At 40.9% G+C, this 26,767-nt stretch overlaps 1 protein-coding gene, 1 long non-coding RNA gene and 2 other non-coding genes across 4 annotated transcripts; 3 read left to right on the plus strand and 1 right to left on the minus strand.

The window, feature by feature from the left end:
• Positions 1-263: 263 nt before the first annotated feature.
• LOC133444550 (uncharacterized) lies at positions 264-14,271 on the plus strand. Its single transcript, XR_009782721.1, has 3 exons — positions 264-331; positions 12,496-12,585; positions 14,145-14,271. It is a non-coding gene; the product is annotated as an uncharacterized LOC133444550 (long non-coding RNA).
• Positions 14,272-21,368: 7,097 nt separating this feature from the next.
• On the plus strand, positions 21,369-23,841 carry LOC133444551 (uncharacterized). The gene is made up of 2 exons (XM_061722390.1): positions 21,369-22,187; positions 22,355-23,841. Exon 1 carries the CDS (start codon positions 21,401-21,403, stop codon positions 22,181-22,183), a length of 783 nt encoding a protein of 260 aa, XP_061578374.1. The 5' UTR covers positions 21,369-21,400; the 3' UTR covers positions 22,184-22,187; positions 22,355-23,841.
• Positions 23,842-25,548: 1,707 nt separating this feature from the next.
• On the minus strand, positions 25,549-25,619 carry trnal-cag (transfer RNA leucine (anticodon CAG)). The gene has a single exon. It is a non-coding gene; the product is annotated as a tRNA-Leu (tRNA).
• Positions 25,620-25,770: 151 nt separating this feature from the next.
• On the plus strand, positions 25,771-25,842 carry trnaq-uug (transfer RNA glutamine (anticodon UUG)). Its single transcript has one exon. It is a non-coding gene; the product is annotated as a tRNA-Gln (tRNA).
• The last annotated feature ends 925 nt before the right edge of the window (positions 25,843-26,767 follow it).

The following is a 26,767-nucleotide window of genomic DNA, read 5'->3' on the forward strand; positions in this document are numbered from 1 at the left end:
AAACAACAGTAAAGTGCAATAGTGGGGTCATTCCAGTCCCAAGATTATTTCGAGTATGCATGTCTGGTGGACAGGTAGAGCTGGGTGTCATCCGCATAGCAAATGGATGTTATATTTACAGAAAAATACTGCCAAGGGGGAGGAGGTAGATGATGAAAAGGAGGGGCTGCTTTTACTTACTGAAGTCTGTGATGTCATCTGACTTCCACATAAAAACACACACACATCCACGCTGCAGCGAGTTGTAGGACTTCCCTCCGATCTGCACCTCCAACCGTCAGCTGAGCTGAGCACTCACTGGGGAACTACAGACCTCCACGCAGCTGCACTGGTGAGTCCACCTCTGATCCACATCACACTGCTTTCAAACGGGCCCAGCCTCCTCCTGCTTCCTTTTTTTATATAAACTTCATTCAACATTTCAAAAGTACAAAATTCCTTCGAGGAAACATTAGTTTGCAACTGAAACATAACAAGTTCACAACACACAAGCGAATATATATACCCATACATTCTTTCCAAGATAATCTTCTAAGATTAAATAAAAAAATAAAAAATAAAATAAAATAAAATAATCACAAAATAAAATAATCACAGGGGTTGACATTTCAACAAAGGTGTTTAAGCGTAGCAAGATTGTAACTTAAAGAGCAAGAGACTTTAACATGGTTTCAAATAAATCATTTATAGACTTATTTTCTTTTGATAGTACCTTTATAGATGTTATATCATTTTTTATTTAATTTTTAAAACAGACTATGGAGGGTTTGCTTTTTTTTCCATTTATTTTTATGTATATGATATTTACCCAAAATGAGAATTATGTTCACCCACTTGGATTCCTTCTTTGGCAGACCATCCATATAAATTATGACCTGAAACTTGCTAAACAGTTGTTGATCCCAATATTTAACCAGCGATAAACGTCTTTAAAAAAGCTTTTTGACCGAACAAGAAAGGAATAAGTGTTCAATTATTTCGTGTTTTGTTTTACAAAATAGGCAAGGATCTACATCAAAACTGAACCTTCTCCTTAGGGTTTCAGCAGCAGGATAAATATTGTTTATTATTTTAAACTGAATTTCTTTTGCTTTGGGTGAAATTGGCCATTTAAGGGATCTGCTGTATGTCTTTGTTCCTCCTCCTGCTTCCTACACCCTGAAACCTAATTTCTGGTTACAAATCTTCAAAATCACGTATTGATATTATCACAGGCAGATGGACTAATGTGTTGGCTGATTATTAGCAGTTCTCTAACAATCCGGATGTCATTATATAATTCCATTCAGATCAGTTTTATTTATACAGCATCTACTGTATTACAACACAAGTTGTCTCCAGGATCTTTTCAATGACCAAAAACTGACCCCCGATCAATTATTACTGCTTTTGCTTTCAGGAAATGTTCAACCTAACCCTGGTCCAGATTTTAGGTGTCTGAGTACCCCTTGTGATTTCAAAGCCAGATCTGGGCTTGGCATTATTCACCTAAATGTTAGAAGTCTACTTCCTAAACTAGATCTAGTGAAAATCTGGTGTAAATCTACTGATACTGACATTCTTGTCCTGTCTGAAACATGGCTTAAAAAATCCATCACAGATAAAGATATTGCAATTAAGGGCTACAATGTTTTTCGTTGTGATCGTCCTAGAAAAGGTTGGTGGAATAGCAATATATGCAAAAACTAAATTTCATGCTGCCATCCTATCCTCTGTATCTTGCAGCAAACAATTTGAATTCCTTGTCCTAAAATTGGAGCTTCTTAAGGACCACTTTATCACAGTTGTAGGTTGTTACAGACCCCCCTCAGCGAGCAGTGAGGCTTTATTGTCACTGAACAACCAGCTTTCAACCTTAAAGTTCAATGAGATTATTCTTATTGGAGATTTGAACTGGGACTGGTTGTCCTCTGCCTCTGACAATTTTAAATCAACCTGTGATTCTTTTAATCTCACACAGCTTATTAGTAGCCCAACCCGTCCGAATCTTAAGTGTCCAGAGAAATCTTCTCTTCTTGATCTGCTTTTAACAAACACTCCTCATAAATACTCTGATATTGGTATTTTTGCAAATGATTTGAGTGACCATTGTGTTATAGCCACTGTCAGACAAGCTAAGCTACCAAAAGCAAGACCACACATTGTCCTTAAACGTGATTTTAAGCATTTCTGTGAGCAAGCTTTTCATCATGATTTATGGCTCTTTGAGTGGTCCAGGATCACTCATTTAAATTACGTCGAGCTGGCTTGGAAATATTTTCATGATGCTTTCTATTAATATTATAAATAAACATGCCCCTTTCCGTAAATTCAGAGTGAAAGGTAGAAACAATCCATGGTTTTCTCCTGAGCTGTCCAGTCTACTAAAAGAGAGGGATGCTGCTTGGGCTAAGGCCAGAAATACCAAATCCCAGGCTGACTGGCTGCTTTTTAGACAACTTAGAAATCGTTTTACCTCTTTGGTCAAGAAGGCCAAGTCTGAGTTTTATCTTGCTAAAACCACTAGTAACTTAAATGATCCTAAGAAGTTCTGGAAAGTAATGAAAACGTCTTATGGGAGTGAAGCTCCAAATGAGCTACCAACATGTATTGTAAAAGACTTGAGTAGTCTAACTGATAAATCAGCCATTCTTAATTGTTTTAATGAACATTTTATTTCTTCAGGCTCGTTATTTGACTCCTTAGCTCCACATCCAAACACGCTGAAAGTGCAGAAGGCTTGCACCTCACCACCCCTTAACAACTCTGTGGCTCAAACATTCAGTTTTACTCCACTTGATGTAGTGGAGGTTCACAGGGCCTTAAAACAAGTGGATCCTGGTAAATCTGCAGGTCCTGACAAACTTGACCCCTTCTTTTTGAGGTCAGCTGTTGATTTTATTGCAGAACCTCTCACCTATATTTTTAATCTTTCCTTGTCCAGCAATGCGATTCCTAACATATGGAAATCTGCCTATGTTCTACCTATGTTGAAAGGAGGTGATCCTACAGCTGTTGATAATTATAGGCCCATTTCTAAATTATGTGTTATAGCTAAAGTTCTTGAAAAGTTTGTAAGCGAACAACTTAAAGAATTTTTAGACACAAATGGTCTTCTTTCTCAACATCAATCTGGTTTTAGAAAACAACATAGCACAATAACTGCTGCTATTAAAGTTGTGAACGATATTGTTGAGGCACTGGATTGCAAGAAATACTGTGCAGCTCTATTTATTGACCTGTCAAAGGCGTTTGATACAGTCGACCATACCATTTTGGCGGATAGACTACACAGGATTGGTTTATCTCGGCATGTCATTCATTGGTTCTCTAACTATCTGTCTGACAGATCCCAATGCGTCCAGTTTGCTGGCTCCTCTTCTTCGTTCCTCCCTGTATTAAAGGGGGTGCCTCAGGGTTCCATATTAGGACCGCTGCTGTTCACCATTTATGTAAACAATATATGTGACAATGTATCAGATGCTGCTTTCCATTTTTATGCAGATGAAACGGTATTATACTGTTCATCCCCTTCTGTAGTGCAAAGTCTTGAACTCTTGCAGTCTGCTTTTGATGTTGTTCAGTCCCATCTGACTCAGCTTAAACTAGTCCTAAATGCAAGTAATTCGAAGGTGATGTTATTTTCAAATGGCAAACGGCTACCATTAAGTATTCCAAAAATATTAACTGCTCATGGAGTTGAACTTGAAACAGTCAAAACATATAAGTATTTGGGAATTATCATTGACGAGAACTTGTCTTTTAAACCACACATAGAAAAGCTGGTCTGTAATCTTAAGATGAAATTGGGTTTCTTCTTTAGAAACAAATCTTATTTTTCCCTACACGTTAGGAAATATTTAATTTCAACCACGTTTGTTCCTTTACTGGATTATGGAGACTTGCTGTTCATGAACGCACCTGTCACTTATTTGAGAAAGCTGGACACTGTATATCATTTATATCACTGTGCCCTACGTTTTATTACAGGATGTGGAAATCTTGTCCACCACTGCACTTTGTATGCAACTGCAAATTGTCCGTCTCTATCTGCCCGCAGACTTTCTCCATGGTTAGCGTTCATTTATAAATCTCTTCTTGGGCTGGTTCCCTCCTATTTATGTTCTTACATGTGTAGAGTCTCTAATCCTTACAGCTTACGCTCACAGGACGTTCTGCGCATGTTGGTTCCTAGAGCCAACACTGAACTTGGGAAAAAAGCCTTCAGTTACGCTGCTCCCCGGTCATGGAATGACATACAGAACGATCTGAGATTACCTGAACTGATCACTCTGGGGGAATTTCGATCAATTTTAAAGGATCGAGAAACTAGTTCTCTCGGGCAACGTGCTTGTTTTTAATTAAAATGGTGCCAAAAAGTTTTCAAATTATATGGACCCGTTTATGTTATGTTATATGTAATTTGTGTTCCTCACTACAGTGTGTGATTGCTGTTTGTTGTTTTTTGTTGTGTTTTCTGTTGTAACTTATGCTGCCCTCTTGGCCAGGTCCCTCTTGGAAAAGAGATTTTTAATCTCAATGAGTCTTACCTGGTTAAATAAAGGTTATTATTATTATTATTATTATTATTATTATTATTATTATTATTATTATTATTATTATTATTATTATTATTATTATTATTATTATTATTATTATATTACATGAACAATAACAGCTGAAAACTCCACTTTAAGAGGGAGGTTTACTAGAGGTTTACTAACACTAACTAGAGGTTTACTAACACTAACTAGAGGTTTACTAACACTAACTAGAGGTTTACTAACACTAACCAGAGGTTTACTAAACACTAACTAGAGGTTTACTAACACTAACTACAGGTTTACTAACACTAACCAGAGGTTTACTAAACACTAACTAGAGGTTTACTAACACTAACTACAGGTTTACTAACACTAACCAGAGGTTTACTAAACACTAACTAGAGGTTTACTAACACTAACTACAGGTTTACTAACACTAACTAGAGGTTTACTAACACTAACCAGAGGTTTACTAAACACTAACTAGAGGTTTACTAACACTAACTACAGGTTTACTAACACTAAACAGAGGTTTACTAACACTAACCAGAGGTTTACTAAACAGGAACAGTTGAAGTGTGGTTCAATACGGAACACAACTTTTAATTCCCAATTACGTAACACTTCTGTATTTAAGGGATGGGTCACCCTAACCCTAACCCTAACCCCTAACCCTAACCCTAACCCTAACCCTAACCCTAACCCCGCCCCCCTTCTTCTCCCCTTCCAAAACTCACAACTGTCCTCTCATAGTGCATCCACTAGCCACATACGAAGACACCGGATCCTCCATAATCCGACTGCACGCATAAGGGGTACCCAGTGACCTTGATACACCATACAGCACATCTCACATCAAAACTCTGAAACTATTCAGAGGTCTCGCACCATACGCCACTGCCAAAGTACTTTAGTGCATACGGATCTCAACTGGATGTACGATGTGAGAGTGCAACATTACCTTCAGCAATCTCTGGAACCGCTTACGAGCGTAGGAGGCAGAAGCGTATTGGTTCCCCGCAGGGGGCCGTATCCACAAACCTAACCCTAAACCCTAACCCTAAGCCTAAGCCTAACCCTAACCCTAACCCTAACCCCTAACCCTAACCCTAACATAACCCTAACCCTACGCCGGCCACATAAAATGACATGGCGGGCCAAATCTGGCCCGCGGGCCTTGAGTTTGAAACGTGTTGTAGGGCCTAAAATATGATAGGTGACGTCTCAGCCCATAAAAAAATGAATGTCGTCTCTTTCAATTTCTCTTGGCCCTCTCTCAACCTGATGGCTCATCAAAATCACCTTTTTTATCACAATAAATATGCCAAAAAAGGATGGGGAGATATTTATTTTCGTTTACTATAAAGTTGTTTACTATAATGTTGTAAACTCTGTAGACATTTGAGTTTGATGGATCAAAATGGATCATATTTAACCCCCATTCATGCTTCTCCAAGTGAAATCTAACTTGTCTTATTCATTTCATCAGATATATGCAATGAAAAAGCTGGATAAACATCAGCGTTAACCACGGTATTTATGATGTTATTCATTCCATTAAACAAGCTGAGATAAACTCCATTTTAGTGGGAAGAATACATCCAAATATAGATAAATCTCTGAAGCTAGCTGTTGAAAACAACTTTACTTTTTGGGATTTTACTTTATGTACATATATAAAAACTCACACATTCCTATGTTTTTTCTTTACACTGAGCTCCTCATTTGATGTTTTTATAGCAGTATTGATTTTTCAAATAAAACAATGATATAATCAGTATATGTTTCTGTCACCTATGACCTTATTGATGTCAAATTAACTCTTAAAATTGTTGAACTTAAACCTACTTTAATTTTTTTCTTCAAATGATTGATATTGTAAATGTATTTGCCAAATATCAGTTTTTGTGATCCTAAACCCAAGCAAGCAACGAGAACCTTAATATAAGACACCAGTTGGGATTTCCTGGGTTTTCTCATCACACAAAATGTATGGTCACATTTTATGTAATTTTGTTCAATGTTTTATTTTTGGAGTGTCTTTTCTCTGAAAGGGATGTTTTAATATCAGCTATATTTAACTCGTTGCTGCTCTGACGGCTCGCTCGCGTCCAGTCCATAATTTACAAAACTAGGTCATTTAGACAGCTCATATGTTACATGAGGTACTCATGCAACATATGTTTGGAAAGCTAAGATTCTTGTGATTCCACCGATATAAACCATTTCAGGATATAATCATAGCAGCTGGTATATATCAACACCACAAACAAACAATATGCGCAAATGACGCAACTTACCGAAGAAGCCTCATAGAACACATCCGGTCAAAAATATTCCCAGAAAAATCATCTGGTTACATTCAGAAAGGTCCAGTCGATCCAATACAGTAAAGTATTTAGTCCAAAATACATTATTATACCAGGTCCTGGTCCTGGTCTGGTACCAGCTGGTATCAGACCAGGACCAGCTGGTCCTGGTCCTGGTCTGATACCGGCTGGTACCAGGACCAGCTGGTATCAGACCGGGACCAGCGCCATTCGCGGCCAGAGCCAGAACTGCAGGTCGCTACGCGTTCAGTGTCTTTTTGAAAACATGCCTGTCGAGTATTTCTGGGCTCTTACGCCTGCAATAGCAGCATGATGCTAAAGAAAAGACTGTTTAGTCTATTGCTCAATTTTTAGTTTAACATGTTGTGAAATCAAAGTAATATTTAGTTAAAAAAGTCAAACATTTTAGGCATAAACATCTCCCCTAGGCTGTCAGAGTTAATAAAATTAAATCATGTTCAGCTTATAAAGAAAATAGAAGATGATCTTTCCAGATGGAGCTCTCTCCCCATTTCGCTCATGGGTAGAATAGCCACCATTAAAATGATGGTTTTACCAAAAGTACATTATTTTTTCTCAATGATACCATGCAAACCCCCTCTTTCCTGGTTTAAATCGTTGGACTCATATGTATCAAAATTTCTGTGGAAAAATAAAACTCCACGTATTAGTTTAAAGACATTGCAAAAATCCAAAGAATATGGAGGTTTAGAGTTACCTAATTTTCAGTATTACTTCATAGCCAATAAATTACAATATATTGTAAAATGGTCAAAAGATCATCCTTTAGATAGTCAATGGCTGCACTCAGAGCAAGTGTTTTGTAATGAACTAGAAATCTCAGAGTTACCATTCATTAGTCAAAGTATCAAACATCATCAATGTTTCAAAAGCATTAATATTAGCACAACTTTATCAGCTTGGTGGGAATTTCTTAAAATAGCTAAAATTTCACTTTTTCCATGTGACCGTACACCCATATGGAACAACCCAGACATCGTGAAAAATGATAAAAAGATGGTTAACTTCGTTCAATGGAGAGATCAAGGAATACGGTACTTACAGCACGTAATTGTAGGAGGACAGTTTGTACCTTTCAATACACTTATTGTTCAATACGGAGTTAGCAGGAATACATTTTTAGAGGATCAACAACTTAAGGCCATAATAAATAAAACATACAAAATTAGCCAATTAGATTTACAACTTCCCGCTAAGATAATAGATTTATTGAATCTAAGCACTTTAAAGTTGTTATCAAAACTCTACAGGTTAGTGTCTAAACTGGACGATTCAGTCTCTCTCCCGATCTCCAAGTGGGAGGCGGATCTCTCTCTGAATACTGACCAGTTTTCTTGGTCACAAATATGCTTAAATACTTTTACTATGACTAAAAACCCAAACCTACAACTTATACAGTACAAAGTTCTTCATAGAATACATTATACTGGACAAAGGATGTTCCAGATGGGCTTTGTCACCTCTAATATCTGTTCACAGTGCACAGAGAACACCCCAGATAATTATATTATATTACATTATATTATATTATATATATTACCCTTTGGAAAACAGGCGCATAATTCCATCATTGCCGCCGCCGGTGTATCCGAAGTCAATAACAGTTTTCTAAACTGACTCAATAAAGCTGATTCTGATTCTGATTCTGATTCTGATATGCATGCTTTATGGTTCTGTACACCGGTACAGAGGTTCTGGAAGGAGATTTGTGAGGATTTATCCACATGGATCAACCACAGAATCCCAGTGTGCCCCACGGTATGTATATTAGGTCACCTGGGAGACACTCAAATAGATCCTAATTGGACACACCGGGTTCTCACTGCCTTATGTATCGCAAAGAAAACCATTCTAGTAAATTGGAAACAAAAATCCAGTTTATGTATCAACCATTTTAGGAATCTTTTATCAGATCATATTAGTAGTGAGATAATGTCTGCCTCCACTGAACAACATTCGGCTGAATTGCACTCTCTGTGGTCCCCGATTATTGGCTTCGTTACCTAGTGGAGGCGGGGGGGTGGTGATCTCGTAGCCCTTGGGGTTGGGGGTCGGCTTGGGGGGTCTGGGGCGCGGGCCTCTGGTGGCCCCTGGGGGGCGGTGGGGGGGGCCGCGGGGCCCTGTCCCTAGCCGGTGGGGGCCTTGGGGGCCTATGGGGGGGGTTGCCTCATGGCGGTGGGGGGGGGGTGGCTGGGGAGGGCTCGGGCGGGGGGCTGTGGCTTGGGCGTCTCCGGGCCTCCCGGGGGGGGCTGGGCCATGGACGTGGGGGTCCCACCCGGAGGGCCCGACCCTGCCTGGGTGGGGGGTGGCTGTCTGCGCTGGGGGGGCATTGCTGCCTTGGTCCTCTGTCGCTGGGCGGGGGCCAAGTGCCCCTGCGGATGTGGGGACTCCGTGACCCTTGGGGTGTCCGCCGGGGTGGCCTCGGGGGGGGGGGTGGGGCCGGGTCCGGGGATCGGGCCTCCCCTGACCGGGGGGTGCACGGGCGGGCGCGACGGCGGGGTGGCACCATTCCCAGGTATCTGTGTCTTATGTTGTCAGTATGAATGGGAGGATGTTGGACCGTTTCCCTCTCCGTCTGGGGTCTCCGGCGGCGCCGGGGGCGCCTTTGGAGGTACGGTGGGGCCCTTGCCCGGCTCGGGGGGCCGGCCCCCGTCTACTGGATGGCCGGTGGGGGGACGCGGGTGTCTTATCAGGGCCGGCTTTGCTGGTCCTGCTTCCTGGCTTCGGCCTCCGCTCCCCCTCTTTCCCCCCCCTACACGATTCATACGTACATAGGCGAAGGGCGGGGGGTCCGGGTCGTGGGGGGCACCGTCCCGCTTGGCCCGGCACTCCCCGCCTCACGGTTTTAACAGCAAAATAGACACTGCACATTCAACACTTAATAAATACATTTGACAAGGACACGTAGTTCGGGAGGGGGGGGGTCGGTGTCAATCGATACTTGGTCCTCCCCCCTCCCTGTTTTTATGGCATTAATCACACGCACTCAACACCAGGGGCGGGAGGGGGTCCCACATCACCCGCGTTCCCTCACCGGCCTGGGACGGGTGGGTCGGGTTACCCGGGCCTGGCGGGGCTCGCCGTGCAGCCTGGGGTGCCTTCTGGCGGTGCTGGACCCCCCCGGGGAGGGGGAAACGGTGCGTGATTGTGTGTCTGTGTCGGTGAGAATGCGGTATGGAAGGGTCCTGCCATGGAGGATCTGAGCCTCCATTGGCAGGACATCAAAACTTAATAATTTATGAATATTATATTATACAAAGATGGTTATTATTATTATTATTATTATTATTATTATTATTAGTATTATTATTATTATTATTATTATTATTATTAGTATTATTATTATGTATAGTATATTATATTATTATTAGTATAGGTATCGGATAGGTGAATGGATGAATGAATGGGATGCCTGGGTCTGGGGCCCTCCGTTGTCGGGCCTGCACGGGTGTCGCCTTGTTGGGGGGTTCCCTCTCTCCGGGCCCGTCTCCGGTCCCCCCCGCTGCCTCTGCGGCGGGGCGCCCCTCTGGTCTTGGAGGGCCACTTTCGTGGGGGACGGGTGCGCCTGCCTGCGTCGGCGGCCGGGGCGGCTCTGTCTCTCCGGGCGGGCTGGCCCCCTGCCGGGTGGGGGTCGTTGGCCTGAAGGGTGAGGGCCTCCTGGCCGCGTGTCCGGCCCGGACCGGGTGGCCGGGGATTGCCTGGGTCGCGGTCCGCCGCCGCGGGATCCCTGGCTGCTTCTTCCCGCGCCGTGGGGGCCCCGCCCGCGGGCCCCCTCGGCCGCCGCCGGGGGGGGGGGGGGGCCTCGCAGGCGGTGGGTTGCCTCCCTCCTACTTCTCCCCTCTGTGGGGTTCCGGGCTCTTCCGTGTCGGCCTCTGGTCTCGCGGGTGGCGGGGTTGCTCCCCCCCCTCCCCCACTATAGATACACTTCAGGTGGAGCTTTGTTTGGTTTATTACACACACACACACACACACACACACACACACACACACACACACACACACACACACACACACACACACACACACACACATATAGTCACTTAGTCACATGCATATACACACACACACACACACACGCATGATCATATACATACACACACACACACATAGACATACACACTGTCTTGTTCACCTGCATGCTGGCTCTCTAGTTTTTGGGTTTAGGTAGCGGTAGCGATAGCTTAGCTCAGACTGCGATCAGATCTCAAGATTTAGGTCGATTGCTGTTATTGTTTTGGTTGGCTCCGTGCCGGTTTCGTGCTTTGTTTGTGGTTTTTTTGTTGTTGCAGATTTCCAGTGCTTGACGTGTGTCTCCGTGTGTTCCTGCTTCCTGGATTGGCAGTGGATGTCGTCACCCCCCCCAACCCCCCCCCAAAAAAAAAAAAAAAAAAAAAAGGGGTTTGTATGTGTATATTTATGTATGTGTACGCATATGTGTGCGTATATATATGTATATATATATTAAATATAGTAATAATGCACATATATACACTTTTGGTTTCTACCGTCATGGTATCAATCAATAATATGTGTGCAGACAAGGTTAAAAAAAAAAAAAAAGTCAAACATTTTAGTTGCTTAGAAATTCTTAACTTACATTCAAACACAGGACATTTTTATTTTATTTAAAAAAAGATATATTTTTTTGTTTTTCTTTCATTTGTTTGATATGAACATAAAGCTGTACAGTGACCTTGAGTGTCAGAAAGGCACCTATAAATAAAAATCATTTTGGTCACAACCAGAGGTGATTTTTTTTACTTTTTAATACATTTTTTTAAATGTTTTCACGTGAAGCACTTTGAATTGTCTTGTACATGAAAGTTGCTATACAAATACAGTACATTTGCCTTGCCTTTAGTATGTAACTATATTGAGTTATATATTCAATTATCAATTAATTAATTGTTTTTATAAGGATTTATAAAAACCCAGTGCAAAAATGTAGATCATGTAGATACTGTACATACATTATGTGTAGTTCTGTGGTTATTGTTTGCCCATTTTTTTTTATCTTCATGGGTTTTCTTTTTTTTACTATTTAGGGCCCGAGCACTTAAAGTGCTAGGGCCCTATTGTATCTGTAGGAATTTTTATTCTTCTGACGAAAGGAGGGTCTTTTTCCCCCTAAACGTGCCCCAAGAGTCACAGAATTTTGCACCAAGCCAGTCCTGGTGATAAATTTGATATTTCATGGTTTGCATTAATGGGCGTGGCCTAATGGCTCAACAGCGCCCCCTAGAAAACTTTTCTCTGCCATAACTTATGAACGGGTTGTGATAAAGACATGTGGGTGGTGTCATCGGACTCGGTATTGAGTCCTTGACCTTCACTGGTGCAAATTAGCCCCGCCCATTCTTCTGATTGGTCGATATTTCATAGTTCCTATTTTCTGCCATAACTTTTGAATGGTTTGACATAAAGACTCGTGAGTGGTGTCATTGGACTTAGTTTTGAGTCTTTGACCTTCATTGGTGCAAATTGCACCCGCGAGGGCCTGTTCATCGCTGCTTGCAGCTTTAATTATGCTTTTTATTGCTACTGAAAGGTTTACACTAAAAATGTCATTGTACAAAGTAAAATGAAACTAAAGCTCTTTTCTATTCTATTCTAAATTTTAGAATTCCTGCTTTGAAGGATATCCAGACGGATGTGATGATTGTGTCTCCATTCACTCAGAGAAACAGTTTCCTTCCTACACCACAACTGAGGTAAACACTGCATTTATCTTCGTTTCAATAATTTTAGAATGAAAGCTTTTCTAAATTCTCTCCAAAGCAATCAGGAGATATGAAAGAAATATGTATAGCATTTTAGTTATATCAGTGTAGGATTAATGGGATACTATCAGCTAAAATTGAAATTGGTTAGGGATCAATGTCCTTGATACAGTTTTTGTCAAAGTTGGTCAGTCAGAATATCTAAATAATTTCATAATCAAAAACTAAATCAAAAGTTTATCTCTTATCTTATCTTTAAAGCACACTGTCATTTGTCACATGTGAGTCGCAGCATACTTAATATCTTGGAATACTTTGGTGATTCTTTACCGAGACTCCCATATTCTGTCTGCTCGTCTCATTTTACTCACTTCCACGGTATATTATATTTACTGGTTAAATTAAAATATGCAAGACTTAAAACAAAGATGCCGGGTCTTTGTAAAAAAATGTTCCACTAAATGTATATAATTTAGTTTGAGTATTAAAATCATCCATTCAATTTTATTGAAAGAAAACAATTGCAGATGAAATCGCAATATTAGGAAAAAGAAATCGTAATTAGATTATTTTCCAATGTCATTCAGCCCTAACACAAACACACTAAATATTGATACACATATATAAATATTGATAGCATATTTTTCTGTTATGTCAAGGAAATGTAATGAAAGTGTGAAAGTTGATGTAGTGACCGGAGTCAAGTACCTAGGCATTATTCTGGACAAGAATTTAAAATTCCAGGTTAAGCAAATTTCCAAGAAGGTCAAACCAAATCTAAATTTATTTTGTTATATTCGAAGGAATTTGTCATGTCAAACTGCTCGATTAAACATGCATGCAATGATCTTTTCACATTTGTCATGTTGCATCTCATAATGGCAATTTGCCTCTCCAACAACTCTAAAACCTATAATATCATTATACAAGCAGGCAATAAAAATTACGGATCAGAAACCTATGAGATGGCACCACTGTGAAATTTGAATAAAACACAACCACTTTTGAAAACTAAATGTTTACATAATCATGATTCCCCCCTGTTCTCTGGAGCTGCTATTAGTTAATAGTTAGTAGTTATTAGTTATTATTAGTAAGTTATTATTAGTTAGTAGTTATTAGGTAGAGTAACCACACGGGCCTGCACCAATGGTGATTGTCTTATCCCAATGTAGAAGACTCTTTTGGTGAGTCTGTTTTTTTCTGTGAAGGTGCAAAACTCACAAAAAAAGAGGACTCAAACTATGGCTCAAGTCTGAACAACAGTGCCTACATGAACAGGTTAGGTCTGGTGCTGGGCCAGGTCTGGACCAGGTCTGGTTCTGCTCTTGAATGTTGTCTTTGCTTGATATCTTATGTCATCCTCTAATTTTATTGTATTTTTTATTGTCTGTACCTTTTTAAAAGCCTCCTGTGGACATGTGTTGCAAATTAGCATGTATGCTAAAACACTCAAACAGTGAATTTGGTTTGTCCTATGTAATTGTGATGTCCATACCAAATAAAGAAATAATAATAATAATGTAGATTTTGATATATTCATCTTTCAGGAAGAAACGGCCTCGATTTGAAAAACTTCCCCTTACTGAGGAATAAATCAGCCAAAATGGGGAACGCACCATCAGAAAGCAACATGGGTGACAGCCTGAGATGTTGCATTTGTTCTAGAGTTCTAGCTCCATGCCACAGCTTCAATAATTATTACCAAACGACTGTTCATGATCAGGACGTTTACGTGTTCAATGGAGGTGAATACTACAGACAAGTTGGCCACCATAACATGCACAAGTGTGAATACTGCTTTCACAAGGAAGCCAGGGATCGACAGGAAATGAGAAGAGAAGAGGAGAGGAGAAGAGAAGAGGAGCGAAGGAGGAGAGAAGAGGAAATGAGAAGAGAAGAGGAGAGGAGAAGAGAAGAGGAGAGGAGAAGAGAAGAGGAGAGAAGGAGGAGAGAAGAGGAAATGAGAAGAGAAGAAGAGAGGAGAAGAGAAGAGGAGCGAAGGAGGAGAGAAGAGGAAATGAGAAGAGAAGAGGAGAGGAGAAGAGAAGAGCTTAATCAAAGATTACAAAAATCAAAGAACCAAGCTGAAAAGCAGCACGAAAAACAAATTACGGACACCATTTTACAGAAGTCGAAGAAAAAAGTTCTGAAAGGACATTTGGATGAATTTGAGGCTGAGTCAGACAAGAGCAGTGATGGTTTTCTAGCAATCCTCTCTTTGAAATGTGACATTGAGGTTTCAGATCTGAGTCTCACTGAACTGACAGCTGATCAGCTGGGGAAGATCCTCCCAGCTCTGGACAAACTGCTCTTCACTGAATGGATTATTGATCCACCGTCTCTCAGCACTCTGCAGCACACCCAGGTCTACGTCACCGAGCTGAGCGCTCTGTCTCTGAAAACTTCTCAGGGAGTTTTCCTACAAGCCATCTCTGACCACATGCACTTCCTGGTGGGGTCTATTGACAAATCAGCATTTAATTATTTCGAAAGTTTGACACTGACTCAAGCCCTATATCTCACCTTGATACACTTCTTGGATGAGACTGGGGAGTGTAATGCTGATGCCGTCCTCATCGCTAAACAATGGATGGGAGATGAGCTCTCCACTGAGAAGATCTTTGTTGTTGAGTTCCTGAGCGTCCTCACATCGTCACTGCAGACGGCAGTTGAACGGAGCTCTGTGTTTATAACAAAGATGGAAGTAGAATGCTTGAAACTTCTTTTATCAGAGCTCACAGATTCAATCCAAACCCACTCTGAAACCACAAAAATGATCCTAACACTTGTAGAAAAAAACCAATGGTCTCCAACTGAAGCACTTAATCTGCTCAAAGAACTGTCACAGAAATGTGCACAAGACGATTCAGTGGTTAAAGTCTTGACCTTGATACAAGTGAATGACGTATCTCCAGACTGGACAGATGAACGCGGGCAGTCTCTCACACAGGTCCTTGGTAATATGGACATCCAGGATTTCCAAAAGATTCTCAGAAGGAAAGATGAGCACAGTCTACTTTCAGCTGTGGCAGAGTTAAAAATGTCACAGAATTTGGATGATAATGAAATTAGTTTCATTAAGAACATCACCACTGGTGTCATGCAAAGCTTAGAAAATGTACCAACAAATTCTCCATCTTCAAGATATTCCTTACAAGATGGAGCCTTGAATGAAGATAACATACAGAACTGTCTCTCTCTTCTCTGTAAAGCAGTTTTTGACACAAAAGGCTGGTGGCCTACAGTGAAGCAGATGGTGCACTGGTGCGTATTGGTGATAAAAAAGAAGACTGGAGCACCACAACTGGTTGGAATAGAAGAAGACCCATGTGTCATAGCAATGTTTGCAGCCACATGTGTCTACATGGGAAACAAACTGGACATTGTTCTGAGCTCTGTTGATCACTCAAAAGAGCAATCTGAAGAGTGGTCTGCCTTCTACAACAACCTTGGAATTTCTCTAAACACAAACATGAAGACAGACGCATCACTCAGAGATGTCTATGGAGCAGACATTGTGTATGGTATACTGGATGACTTTGTTTCTGATTACTTTCAGCATGGCAAAGACGTGATGGAAAATAGAAAACCTCAGTTGTTTCAAGGTTTCATCATCGATGCAAAAAGCCTAAGTTCTTTGGAAAAACTGGATCTGTCAAAGCTCAAACAGAATGAATCTCTGGTGTTTGCTGCAGAAGTAATGGAGACTCTCATACACAAGTTCCAAAGTGAAGAAATGGGATTGAAATGCAGATTTATCAAGGGTCTCTTTCAGGGTCTCCACACAAGTCTAATTGACACAAACACCAAGAGTGAATTCCTCCAAGTCTTTAATAAAATTACTGGAAAGCCATTGCTTTCCAATCAGATCTTTGTTTTGACCATTGTTGAAAATCTCCTCAAAGTGCTTACAAATGAATCAGTAGATGGGAAAATCATGACATCTGCTGCAAATCGATGGTGTTTGGATGTCTTGTTCACCTGTGCAGAGCAATTCCAAGGCTCAAAGGAAGAAGCAAAAGAAGTCTTTCAAATGGCTTCCACTCTTGGTGTTCCATCCCTTTGGCCACCAACAGAGATCTTGAGCCTCCTCGGAGCATTAACTCACCACCATCATGATGAAGACTGCATTTCCATCATGAAAGTTTTACATCTGATGACAACATACCAGGTTTCATCCGAGTGGAAAGATGAGAGAAACCGATCTCTCCTTGAGCTCATAGATTCACATACAACTGAGGATCTCATTCAACATTTAGAAAAGAGCTTTGCAGATGAAAAATGCAAAAGTGTTGACATGCTCTTTAATGAAATACGTCAGATGAAAGACATAGATGAACAGACCCTGAGTAAATCTTACACTGTAGTAACTTATGTAACAAACCTCATCAAAAGTGGTGATATGGACAAACACAAAGATGTACAGCAAGCAAAGAATCTGGGTCACAGTTTGGAAACAGAAGCCCTTCAAGAAGTCCTGGCAGTTTTATGCAATGCTGTTCACCTACACATAGCTAAAGGGAAGTGGTTTCCTAGGGCTACCCAGATGATGAGCTGGTGCCTCTTGGCCTTATCTGATAATGGGAAACTCTTGGAAATGGGAACTGGAGAAGGAAAGTCTTGTGTCATAGCCATGTTTGCAGTGCTGCGTGTGCTGAGAGGTGAAAAAGTAGATGTGGTATCCAGCTCTTCAGTCTTATGTCAAAGAGATGCAGAAGAATGGAGTGAGTTCTACAAGTACTTTAACATTACAGTTGACACAAACACAGACAAGACAGAAGATGAGGATCGAAAAAAATGCTACCAGCAGGATGTGGTCTATGGAACCATTGATTCATTTGCTGCAGATCACCTTCGCCAGATATTTGAGATGAAGGATGTGAGACCTGATCGCAGCTATCAGTGCGTTATAATTGATGAAGTGGATTCCCTTCTGCTGGATCAAGGAGTGCAGCTGACCTACCTGTCCAGCCCCATGGTCTCCATGGAGCACCTGAACACCATCCTCGCCATGATCTGGGGCCACGTTTCTCAGTACGGCTTTCTGTCCTCAGGACATAGGACATTTGTCCAGGGTCCTCCAGCTTCCTTCTTCAAGGCCATCTTTGACTCAATCAACACAGAAGAAACTGGAATTGATGACCCAATGGACATTTTAAATATTGCTGAACAAACCAAAACTGTGCCAATGGGGTTTACAGAGGCGATCTTCAAAAGTGAGGAGAACTTTCCTGACCAACTCAAAACTGTGAGTCAGGATGCCGTGGTTGAATTTTTTGAAGAATTGGAGGACTATGTCCCTTATGGGTTTACCATTTACACTTCAGACGATAAGGGATTGCTCTGTCTCAGAAAGGTTAGCCCGTACAACAAACACCAAATCCCAGAGCTGACGTTTCTTGTCTTGGAGGAAGGCTTGTGTTGTCCTCTCTATGACTCAGAAGAAAGTCTTATCAGGCCAATTGCAGACTTTATCACAGAGAAGATTCAGTACACCCCGTGTACAAACAACAAATACAAAATCAGCATCCCCGGATTCTTGAAAAGTCTGATTGAAAGCAAAGTGTCAACGTGGGTTCAGAATGGCTTTCTGGCGATGCAGCTGAGGGAAGGACGGGACTATGTTGTTGAAAACAACAATGTCTGTCCTGTGGACTTCAGATCCACTGGTATTGTAGAACTGAATAAGAAATGGGGCGATGGCCTCCAACAGTTTGTTGAGATTAAACACCAAATCAAATTGAGCACAATTTCAACAGTTACAAACTATATTTCTAACATCTCCCTTTTTAAGAAGTACCAGGGAAAGATATATGGAACAACAGGAACACTTGGCGGCAAAACAGATATTCTGTTTTTGCAGGACTTATATCCAAACCTGTCTGCCTGCAAAATGCCAACTTTCAACAGGAAGTTGTTGTTTGAGGTCAAAGGTACACTGAAGAAATCTGAAGAGTGGAAATCTGAAATAAAACGTACAGTCATGGCTCAGATCTCGCCAAATTCATACAAGGGTGGAAGAGCAGCCCTGGTAATCTGTGAAACCATCAACAAAGCCAAAGAGATCTACGAAGACCTGAAAAGCAATGTCCCAGGTGAAATAATTCTCTACTGCCGCAATGACAAAGACAGTTTGAGCAAGATGGAAAAGGAACTTTTTCCTGGAGACGTCATTGTTGCCACAAACCTGGCTGGGCGTGGCACAGACATTAAAGTGTCCAAACAGGTGAACAATAATGGGGGACTCTTTGTGATTCTCTCCTTCCTTTCAGAGAACCAAAGAGTGGAACTTCAGGCTTTTGGTCGAACAGCACGGAAAGGCAAACCTGGATCTGCACAGATTATCACGTTCACTGAAAATCTTCAGCAAGATTTCAGTATGGTGACATCTCTAGAAGAAGTGAAGAGAAACAGGGACAAATGTGCAGTGGAAAAGATAAATAGCATGATGGATGATGTCACAGAGATGAATCTGAGAGAGGAACTGTTTTCAGAGTACTGTGAAACACTTCAACAGATTTACAGAGACACAGCTGGAGATGAAAAAAGAGCTGTTGTGGCCGTCATGAATGAGTTCTGGGGGATCTGGCTGCAAATTCATTCAGAAGACATTGATCAGTTGAAGAGAGATGAACTGCAACTGAGACTGAAAGATGATTTGTCAAAGGCAAAAAGTCAGTCTGAAAATCAGACTTCACCTTCTTCTAGCATTTATCACTACATCAAGTTTGGAAATATAGCACTAGATAAAAAACAATGGGACGTCAGCAACAAGCTCTTTGAAAAAGCCATGAATCAAGATGAAAGCTGGGCATCCATTGCTTTTTACAATCATGCATACTGCACAATAATGCAGAAGAAGCAAGATTATCTCACTAATGCAATAACAGATTTGAGAAAAGCTAAAGATTCTCTAGAATATCTCATTGAAGAAAGCTTGATCTGTTTGCAGTTTGTGAAAATGGCTACTGCAACCTCAACCAACAATGACCCAACCAGCCTTGAAAAGCAATTCACAACCAAGTGCAACATGTACAAGTCATTTGATAAGAACATCAATGAGGCCATCAAAAAGCTGGAGGAAATTCGTGACAAGGAAAAGGTTGCATTGGCCAAAAAATCACCAGTCTTCTCCCTGGTTTCAAGTGCTGATGAAGAACTCCAAGCTGAAGCTTACAACCTCTACAATAAAGGTATGAAATATATATTTGCTCTCGAAGAAGAGCCCACATTCTGGGGTGCTCTGGTGGTGCTCTTTCTTGGAATTCTTCAGATTCTTGCTGGAGTATTGCTCACAGTGTTTACAGTTGGTACACTGGCTCAGGTTGGCATGGGACTCGTCTTTGAAGGCATATCAGACTGCATGAGTGGTATAGAGGGCCTTGTGACAGGAGAGTTCAGCTGGAAGTCATGGGCTATAGGGAAAGCCATTTCAATCGGTATATCACTTATTTCCTTTGGAGTTGGTAAGTTGATAAAGTTGGTAAAACAGGGCTTCAAAGCTTGCCAAATGGCACTAAAAGATTTAGGGAAAAAGCTGAAGGCTTTGCCAAAGTTGTTCTCCAAGCAGGCTAAAGCAAGCTTCAGTCAGGTCACAAAAACAAGCATGAAGAATGCAATAAAAAGCAGTTCGGAAAAAATTGTGAAGGAAGTCATTTTTAAAGGACTTGAGAAGGCACAAGAAGAACTACTGAAGGAAATACTTGAAAGAATCAAAACCGATTTGTCAAAGAGAATTGTTGAAGAAGTGAAAACTAACATAGACAACAACCCCTTGACCACATTGGTAGACTCTATTATCCTCTCACACCTCGAAGATAAGGAACAACTCAACGATCTATTGAAGGACAAGAACAGAAGGAGTGACCTGCTGTTTATTTTCAAACGGTACAGCAAAACTGCTCTACAACCGTTTAAGGCTGACCTGGACTGGCAGAACAAGCTCAACTCATCCATAATCAAAATAATGGACTCAGCTAGAGCTCATACTACAGGAAAAGCACATACAATTCTAACCCTCATCAAAACTGCCCACTACGGGATCCTGGCAGCAGATGCCACCGATGCAGTACTCACTCTGTCCGACAAGTTTTTCTTAAAACTTAAGGAGGAGCTGAATTCTTTTAAAAAAGAAAGCACTATGACAGAGAATGTTGAGATAAATGACCTGTCATCTTCAGAACTTGAGATGCTGAAAGAATTCAAGCAGGAGTTGGCCAGCACCATCAGTGAATTACTGGCTGACACTTTAGTGGAAGTGTCCAATCAGAAGTTCTTCAGTCACATTGTTTCTTCTGTTCAAGGTAAAGTGAATGACGCCATAAGGGAAAAAGCAGAATCTGGCTTTAACAAAGTAATGGATAAATTCAGAGATCACCAGAACAACAGGGACACTGCAAACATGCTGGGAAATCCAACTTCTACACTTGCAGCAAAAGCAAGTAAACTATCAAGATCACATGCAGAGAAAGTCAAGAATCCTAAAACAAGCGGGACAATTCTTGATGTCCGAGTCCTGTCTGAGGTCACTGGAACTAAAGCTGTCATACTAACAAAGGACAGATATGGCACACTTACTAAAATGCAAGTGGTGAACCCGACCAATAAACCTGCCAGTCAAACTGTCACACTGATCTACACACCAAAGAGTGCCCAATATCCTGATGGCCATTATGATGTGTTAATCAATAACACGGCCATATACATAGATGGCAAGAACTCACTGTTTCATGCTTTGGCACAAAGCATTAAACCAAATGCTGGTCAACATGAGGTCACATTGGAAGCGAACCGTCTCAGGTCCATGGAGGCTGCTGCTCTGCTCAGAAACCCCGGCCAATGGGAGGTTTTAATCAAGCGCTTAGAGTGGACTCAAAGAGTCAGAGGTGGAAACTGGTACATGGCAGAGGGAGCTGAACCAAACAGGGTCATCAAAGAAAGCAAAACAGTAATCATACCAGGGGTTTGGAAAGTGAAACAATACAAGGAATGGCAAAAACATGCAACTCAAAATCCAGAAATTGGAAAAATCATGAATACCGAACATCAGCCACCAGTTGGTAGTATACTGGAAGCTAAAAACATGAACCTGAGTGGCAAACTAGCACCAGCTATGCTTAAAGAGGGAGCAAAGTCTTCTCCTCTGGATCCCAACCTGATAACGGATGTGCAGAAATATCGTGGCCATGAATTTCCAGCTGTTTATGGGCCTAAAAAGGCACACGGTCAGTTTCCAGATTCAAAATATGAAGACTTTAGATCGTACTTGGCTATGACCATGAGTAAAGATGATGTTGAGGGAACGTTCAAACTGACGATCCTCGGTGCGATGATGAGACAGCTGGACGGCGGCAGCAGCTCCAACACCCTGCAGATGAAGAGGAAGAATACGAGCAGGCTCGCCATGTTTGATCTCAGTTTTCAGGAACAAAGTCTGAAGTTGGTGGACCGATGGTTCAGCCGGCTTCAGGGGTCAGGGGTCATGACGGTCGACCATCACGTCACCATGACGACCTGGATCAACAGAAAGGGCTACAGGGACCAAAATGATCCACACACCGTCCAAGTCACCAACTTCCTGCAGTGAAAAGGTAACGTTTAACTTTTAATAGGTTACTGCAATTAAGCACTGACAAGTAATTCTTTTTCCGTTTCATTGTTTTGTTTTGTTTTTATGTTTTGAAAGTAAAACACAGTTACACTGTATAATTTTGCAAATGATGACCAGCTAACCAGTGGTTTTGTGTTCTTTCTGCAGTTGTGACCATGTGAGGAGAAACAACCGCAGGGTCGTGGACCGTCCTGGCGCTCGTAACAAGGCCTCTCTGGATTGGTGTCGAAAAAACTTCATTTTCTTTCTGTTTTCGATTCAAATTCATTTTAAGGTTTACTTACTGTTGATGGGCTCATTGCAGTAAACTAAAGTCAAAAGTTAAAGACCAGCAGCAAGTACTTTTTCCAAAACAGAAGTTTTTAGAAACCACTTTGCCCTGTGTGTCGCATTAATAATCACACACATGTGGAAATAGAAACCTTACTGTAGATAATGTTACCACATCGTCAGTAAAGTACATCATCATCATTCATTATGATGAAATAAATCTTACCACATGTTGATTTTATGGAAGCTTTGAATTAAAACTTGTTTTTTATGCTTGTACATGAATCCTGACCAGACGCTCACAAGGAAAAACTGGTGTTTTTTTAATGATGATCTAAATGACATAGTTAGTTATCCAGTACCAGTTTTCTAGTTTGTGTGAATAAGACATGCCATTATTTTTAGTAACTTCATTTTAAAGTCACTGTATTTGAATATTGAATCATATAAGAGAATGTTTCAGTTCAGTGTTGGACTCTGATATGAGCTCCTACTCATACTGGCACCGAAAAATTATTGTAATTGGGGTTGCGTTCTCTCAGCTTTTTTTTGTTATAGTAACAAATTGCTATAGCGCGGTAGAAAATCAATCGTTTCAAGAACTTCTCTGCGCATTCAAAATAGACATTTTACTTACCTGTAATGTTTAAAACCATATTATGTAGAAATAACATACTGACATCATGTAAGTTTATGTCAGCTGCATCACCAACAACAAAGTTGATTAATAACTAATTAGTTAAGTTAATAATTAACTTATTGTGGGACAAAGTGATATTACAAGACGTGGCGGATCGGCCTCACTCATTATCATTATCATTATTATTATTAATATCATTAGCTCCGTATCGTTGGTTGGTCTTTCTTCAACAACGCAGACCTTTGGCTCCCCATGTGGTCAGGAGTGGTATTACTACATGAAGCTTAAACAAATAAATATACATAATGTGCAAGCAACATCTTTTCTTAATACTTTGTTTTGCAAACGGGTTTATCAGCTTGTTAGTCATTTGCTGTAATCATATTATGTTAATTGTCTTCTGGAATTAAAGGGGATTTTCATCCATTTAATGGAAACGTATCAATATATGATAAGTTTGTCAGATTTTTTTTCGTCTGGTTTATATATTTTCTTTAATTATTATCCTACAACAATTAAATCCCTTCTACATTGTACTACATTTCATAAACGGTTGTACATGCTGATTTTGCATAGTTATAAGACATAACTGAATTTAGATAAAATGTAATAGTTTTAAGGTTTCTCTTGGGGAACAGAAAGGAGGGGGATCATCGACTCAGTTAATCATTGTTTTCTATGTAACAACTGCAAAGCATTTGTTTGGTGATGGGTCATTTTCCAATGAATAAATATAATCACTTTCACCAAGTTGTCGTTTTTTGTTTTTTTCTTTAGGTGAGAGAAATCAATTAAATGCTTCAAGTCCAGTTTTCAACTTCTAATTAATTCTGTGTCAACAAATTAGTTTCCTCTCTTTAGTTAAATTCGTTTTTTTTTTCCTGAAAAATAGTGACATAAACTAAGCTATTCAATACAAACTTTATCAATATTAAAATTAAAAGGGATCAATCATGGCCCAACCTGTAGTTTGGAGAGCCAAGAAGAAATCCAGGGGGTATTAATCCAAGAAGGAGGTTTAACAAACACTGAGTTAAAGTCTCATCTTGAGGTTAATTGAACCCATGACGACTAAACCCGCTCAGTTGGTTCAACACACCGGTTATGAATGAACTCAACTAACCCAAAGTTGATTAACCCAGAGTTGGTTCATCCAGAGTTGGTTAACCCAGAGTTGGTTCATCCAGAGTTGGTTAACCCAGAGTTGGTTAGAGTTGGTTAACCCAGAGTTGATTAACCCAGAGTTGGTTCATCCAGAGTTGATTAACCCAGAGTTGATTAACCCAGAGTTGATTAACCCAGAGTTGGTTAACCCAGAGTTGATTAACCCAGAGTTGGTTAACCCAGAGTTGGTTAACCCAGAGTTGGTTAGAGTTGGTTAACCCAGAGTTGATTAACCCAGAGTTGGTTAGAGTTGGTTAACCCAGAGTTGATTAACCCAGAGCTGGTTAACCCAGAGCTGGTTAACCCAGAGTTGGTTAACCCAGAGTTGGTTAACCCAGAGTTGGTTCATCCAGAGTTGATTAACCCAGAGTTGATTAACCCAGAGTTGGTTAACCCAGAGTTGGTTCATCCAGAGATGATTAACCCAGAGTTGGTTCATCCAGAGTTGATTAACCCAGAGTTGGTTAACCCAGAGTTGATTAATCCAGAGTTGGTTAACCCAGAGTTGATTAACCCAGAGTTGGTTAACCCAGAGTTGATTAATCCAGAGTTGGTTAACCCAGAGTTGATTAATCCAGAGTTGATTAATCCAGAGTTGATGAACCCAGAGTTGGTTAACCCAGACCTGCTGGTAGTGACCCGGAAATTAACCTTTTTCTGACAGGAAGTGTGAAAGTGTGGAACAGTTGATTGAACGGTAAAATAAAGCCAGAAAGCCATATGCTGGCATATACAAATCAGGTTGTCTCCATGTCGGGGAATTAAACCCCGGTCTTCTGCGTGACAGGCAGAGATACTGTCCACTATACTTACGAGGGCATCTGATAATCTATGATCAATAGTTCACACTGAAATTGGTCCAGGCAGGTTAGCTGTGAGATTAGTACGGGAACAAACCTCAGACTAATGTTTCTGATTCAAACAAACACACATTTATTTCAGTTTTGTTAGAGAAAGTACTCAGTTGCACATGTACAAAGGAAATGCTGGATTGCTCCAAATGCTACAAGATGAGCGATTTTCAACTTCAGAGCGTAGAGTCCACCTTCGGGATTGTGATATATTCAGAGAAAACTATTGAAATCATGGAAATGACACAAATTAAAAAAGCTAATTAATGGTTACATTAGTTTAACCTGCTTGTTCAAACACTTGGTACATTTAACAATCACACTAAGTACCATGGCAGGATTAACTGGTTTTTGATTAACTGGATTAAATTGTTTCTAAATGCCTGTGTTGACATGTGAGCAGGCCACATTAACAATGTCAGGAGTGGGATTTGAACCCACGCCTCCAACCTGAACGCAGCGCCTTAGACCACTCAGCCATCCTGACTTGTTCCAGCTCTTAGAGACGGATGAAAATGCAGGATGAGAAGAATTAATTTCCAGGCAGGTTCAGAACTGTATCTCCCATTGTCTGAGCTCATATTATAGCACGTTACGTAGAGTGACACTTTCCAGGTGACCACAATAACAGCAGAAGGGGTTTCATGGTGTAATGGTCATCACTCTGGACTTTGACTCCAGTAATCTGAGTTCAAATCTCAATGGAACCTGTCAGTCCTCCAAACAACCAAGTACAAGTACATGCCCACATCTCTGATGATTGGGTATTCATGACTTCCATTACATGTCTGTGTCTCCAGGTTGCTATTAAACCCAATGGTTGTTGAATTGTGCAACAAGTGGGAGCCACCAGAGAGTCTGCTGGCTAACTGGTTTCACCACAGTTGAAAGTGGAGCTGTGCTACAGGTGACAGGAGAGCAGCAGCTTGAGAGGACACTGGTGTCAACGGCTTTATGTTGTGTAGGCGTCTCCACTGGTGTGAACCGTCCATGGGATCCCAGGAATAAACCTCAATCTAATCCTTCTGATTCAGTCAAACACACATGTATTTCAACTTTACTGAAAGGATAGCTGATGTACTTTAAACGTTATGGTCACTTCTTGAATATGGTCAGCAAAAGTACTCAAAGGTACATGTACGAAGGAAAGAGGAGGAATTCTGACAGAAGATCTTGAAGCCAGCTTCACTTTCTGTCTCACTATGAGGAAAGAAATAATCTAGAAACATCTAAACCTGCAGGTCAGTGAGCGCTGGAGAACAGGGAGGAGAAACACTGATCTAAGCAACATCGTCACTTCCTGTTATTGCAGTCTGTTGTCGTTGTACAGTGTTGCAGGCTCTTACTCCTCCAGACCTTTTCTGTCTAAACTTATATTGTTTTCTGGTAAAACTATCCTATATCTGGTAAACTTCTGTCTTTAATTAAACACTCGCACATTTTTCTCTTCCGTAACTTTCATTGTCACCAATCACTCGTACACTTTCTGTCTGTTAGCTTCTTAGCATGGCCTCCTCTTCTCCCAAGTAGGTGTCTGAACTGTAGTTTATTCATTCAATTCAAATCAATTCAATTCATTTCAATTTCATTTTATTTATATAGCGTCTATTACAGAAGTTAGGGTTAGGGTTAGGG

This window comes from Cololabis saira, chromosome 5, assembly GCF_033807715.1.
Source record: "Cololabis saira isolate AMF1-May2022 chromosome 5, fColSai1.1, whole genome shotgun sequence".
NCBI lineage: Eukaryota > Metazoa > Chordata > Actinopteri > Beloniformes > Belonidae > Cololabis > Cololabis saira.

Bases quoted from the DNA above. Each gene is read 5' to 3' on its own strand.
- LOC133444551 (XM_061722390.1), top strand. From the start codon at position 21,401: ATGGAGGCTGCTGCTCTGCTCAGAAACCCCGGCCAATGGGAGGTTTTA.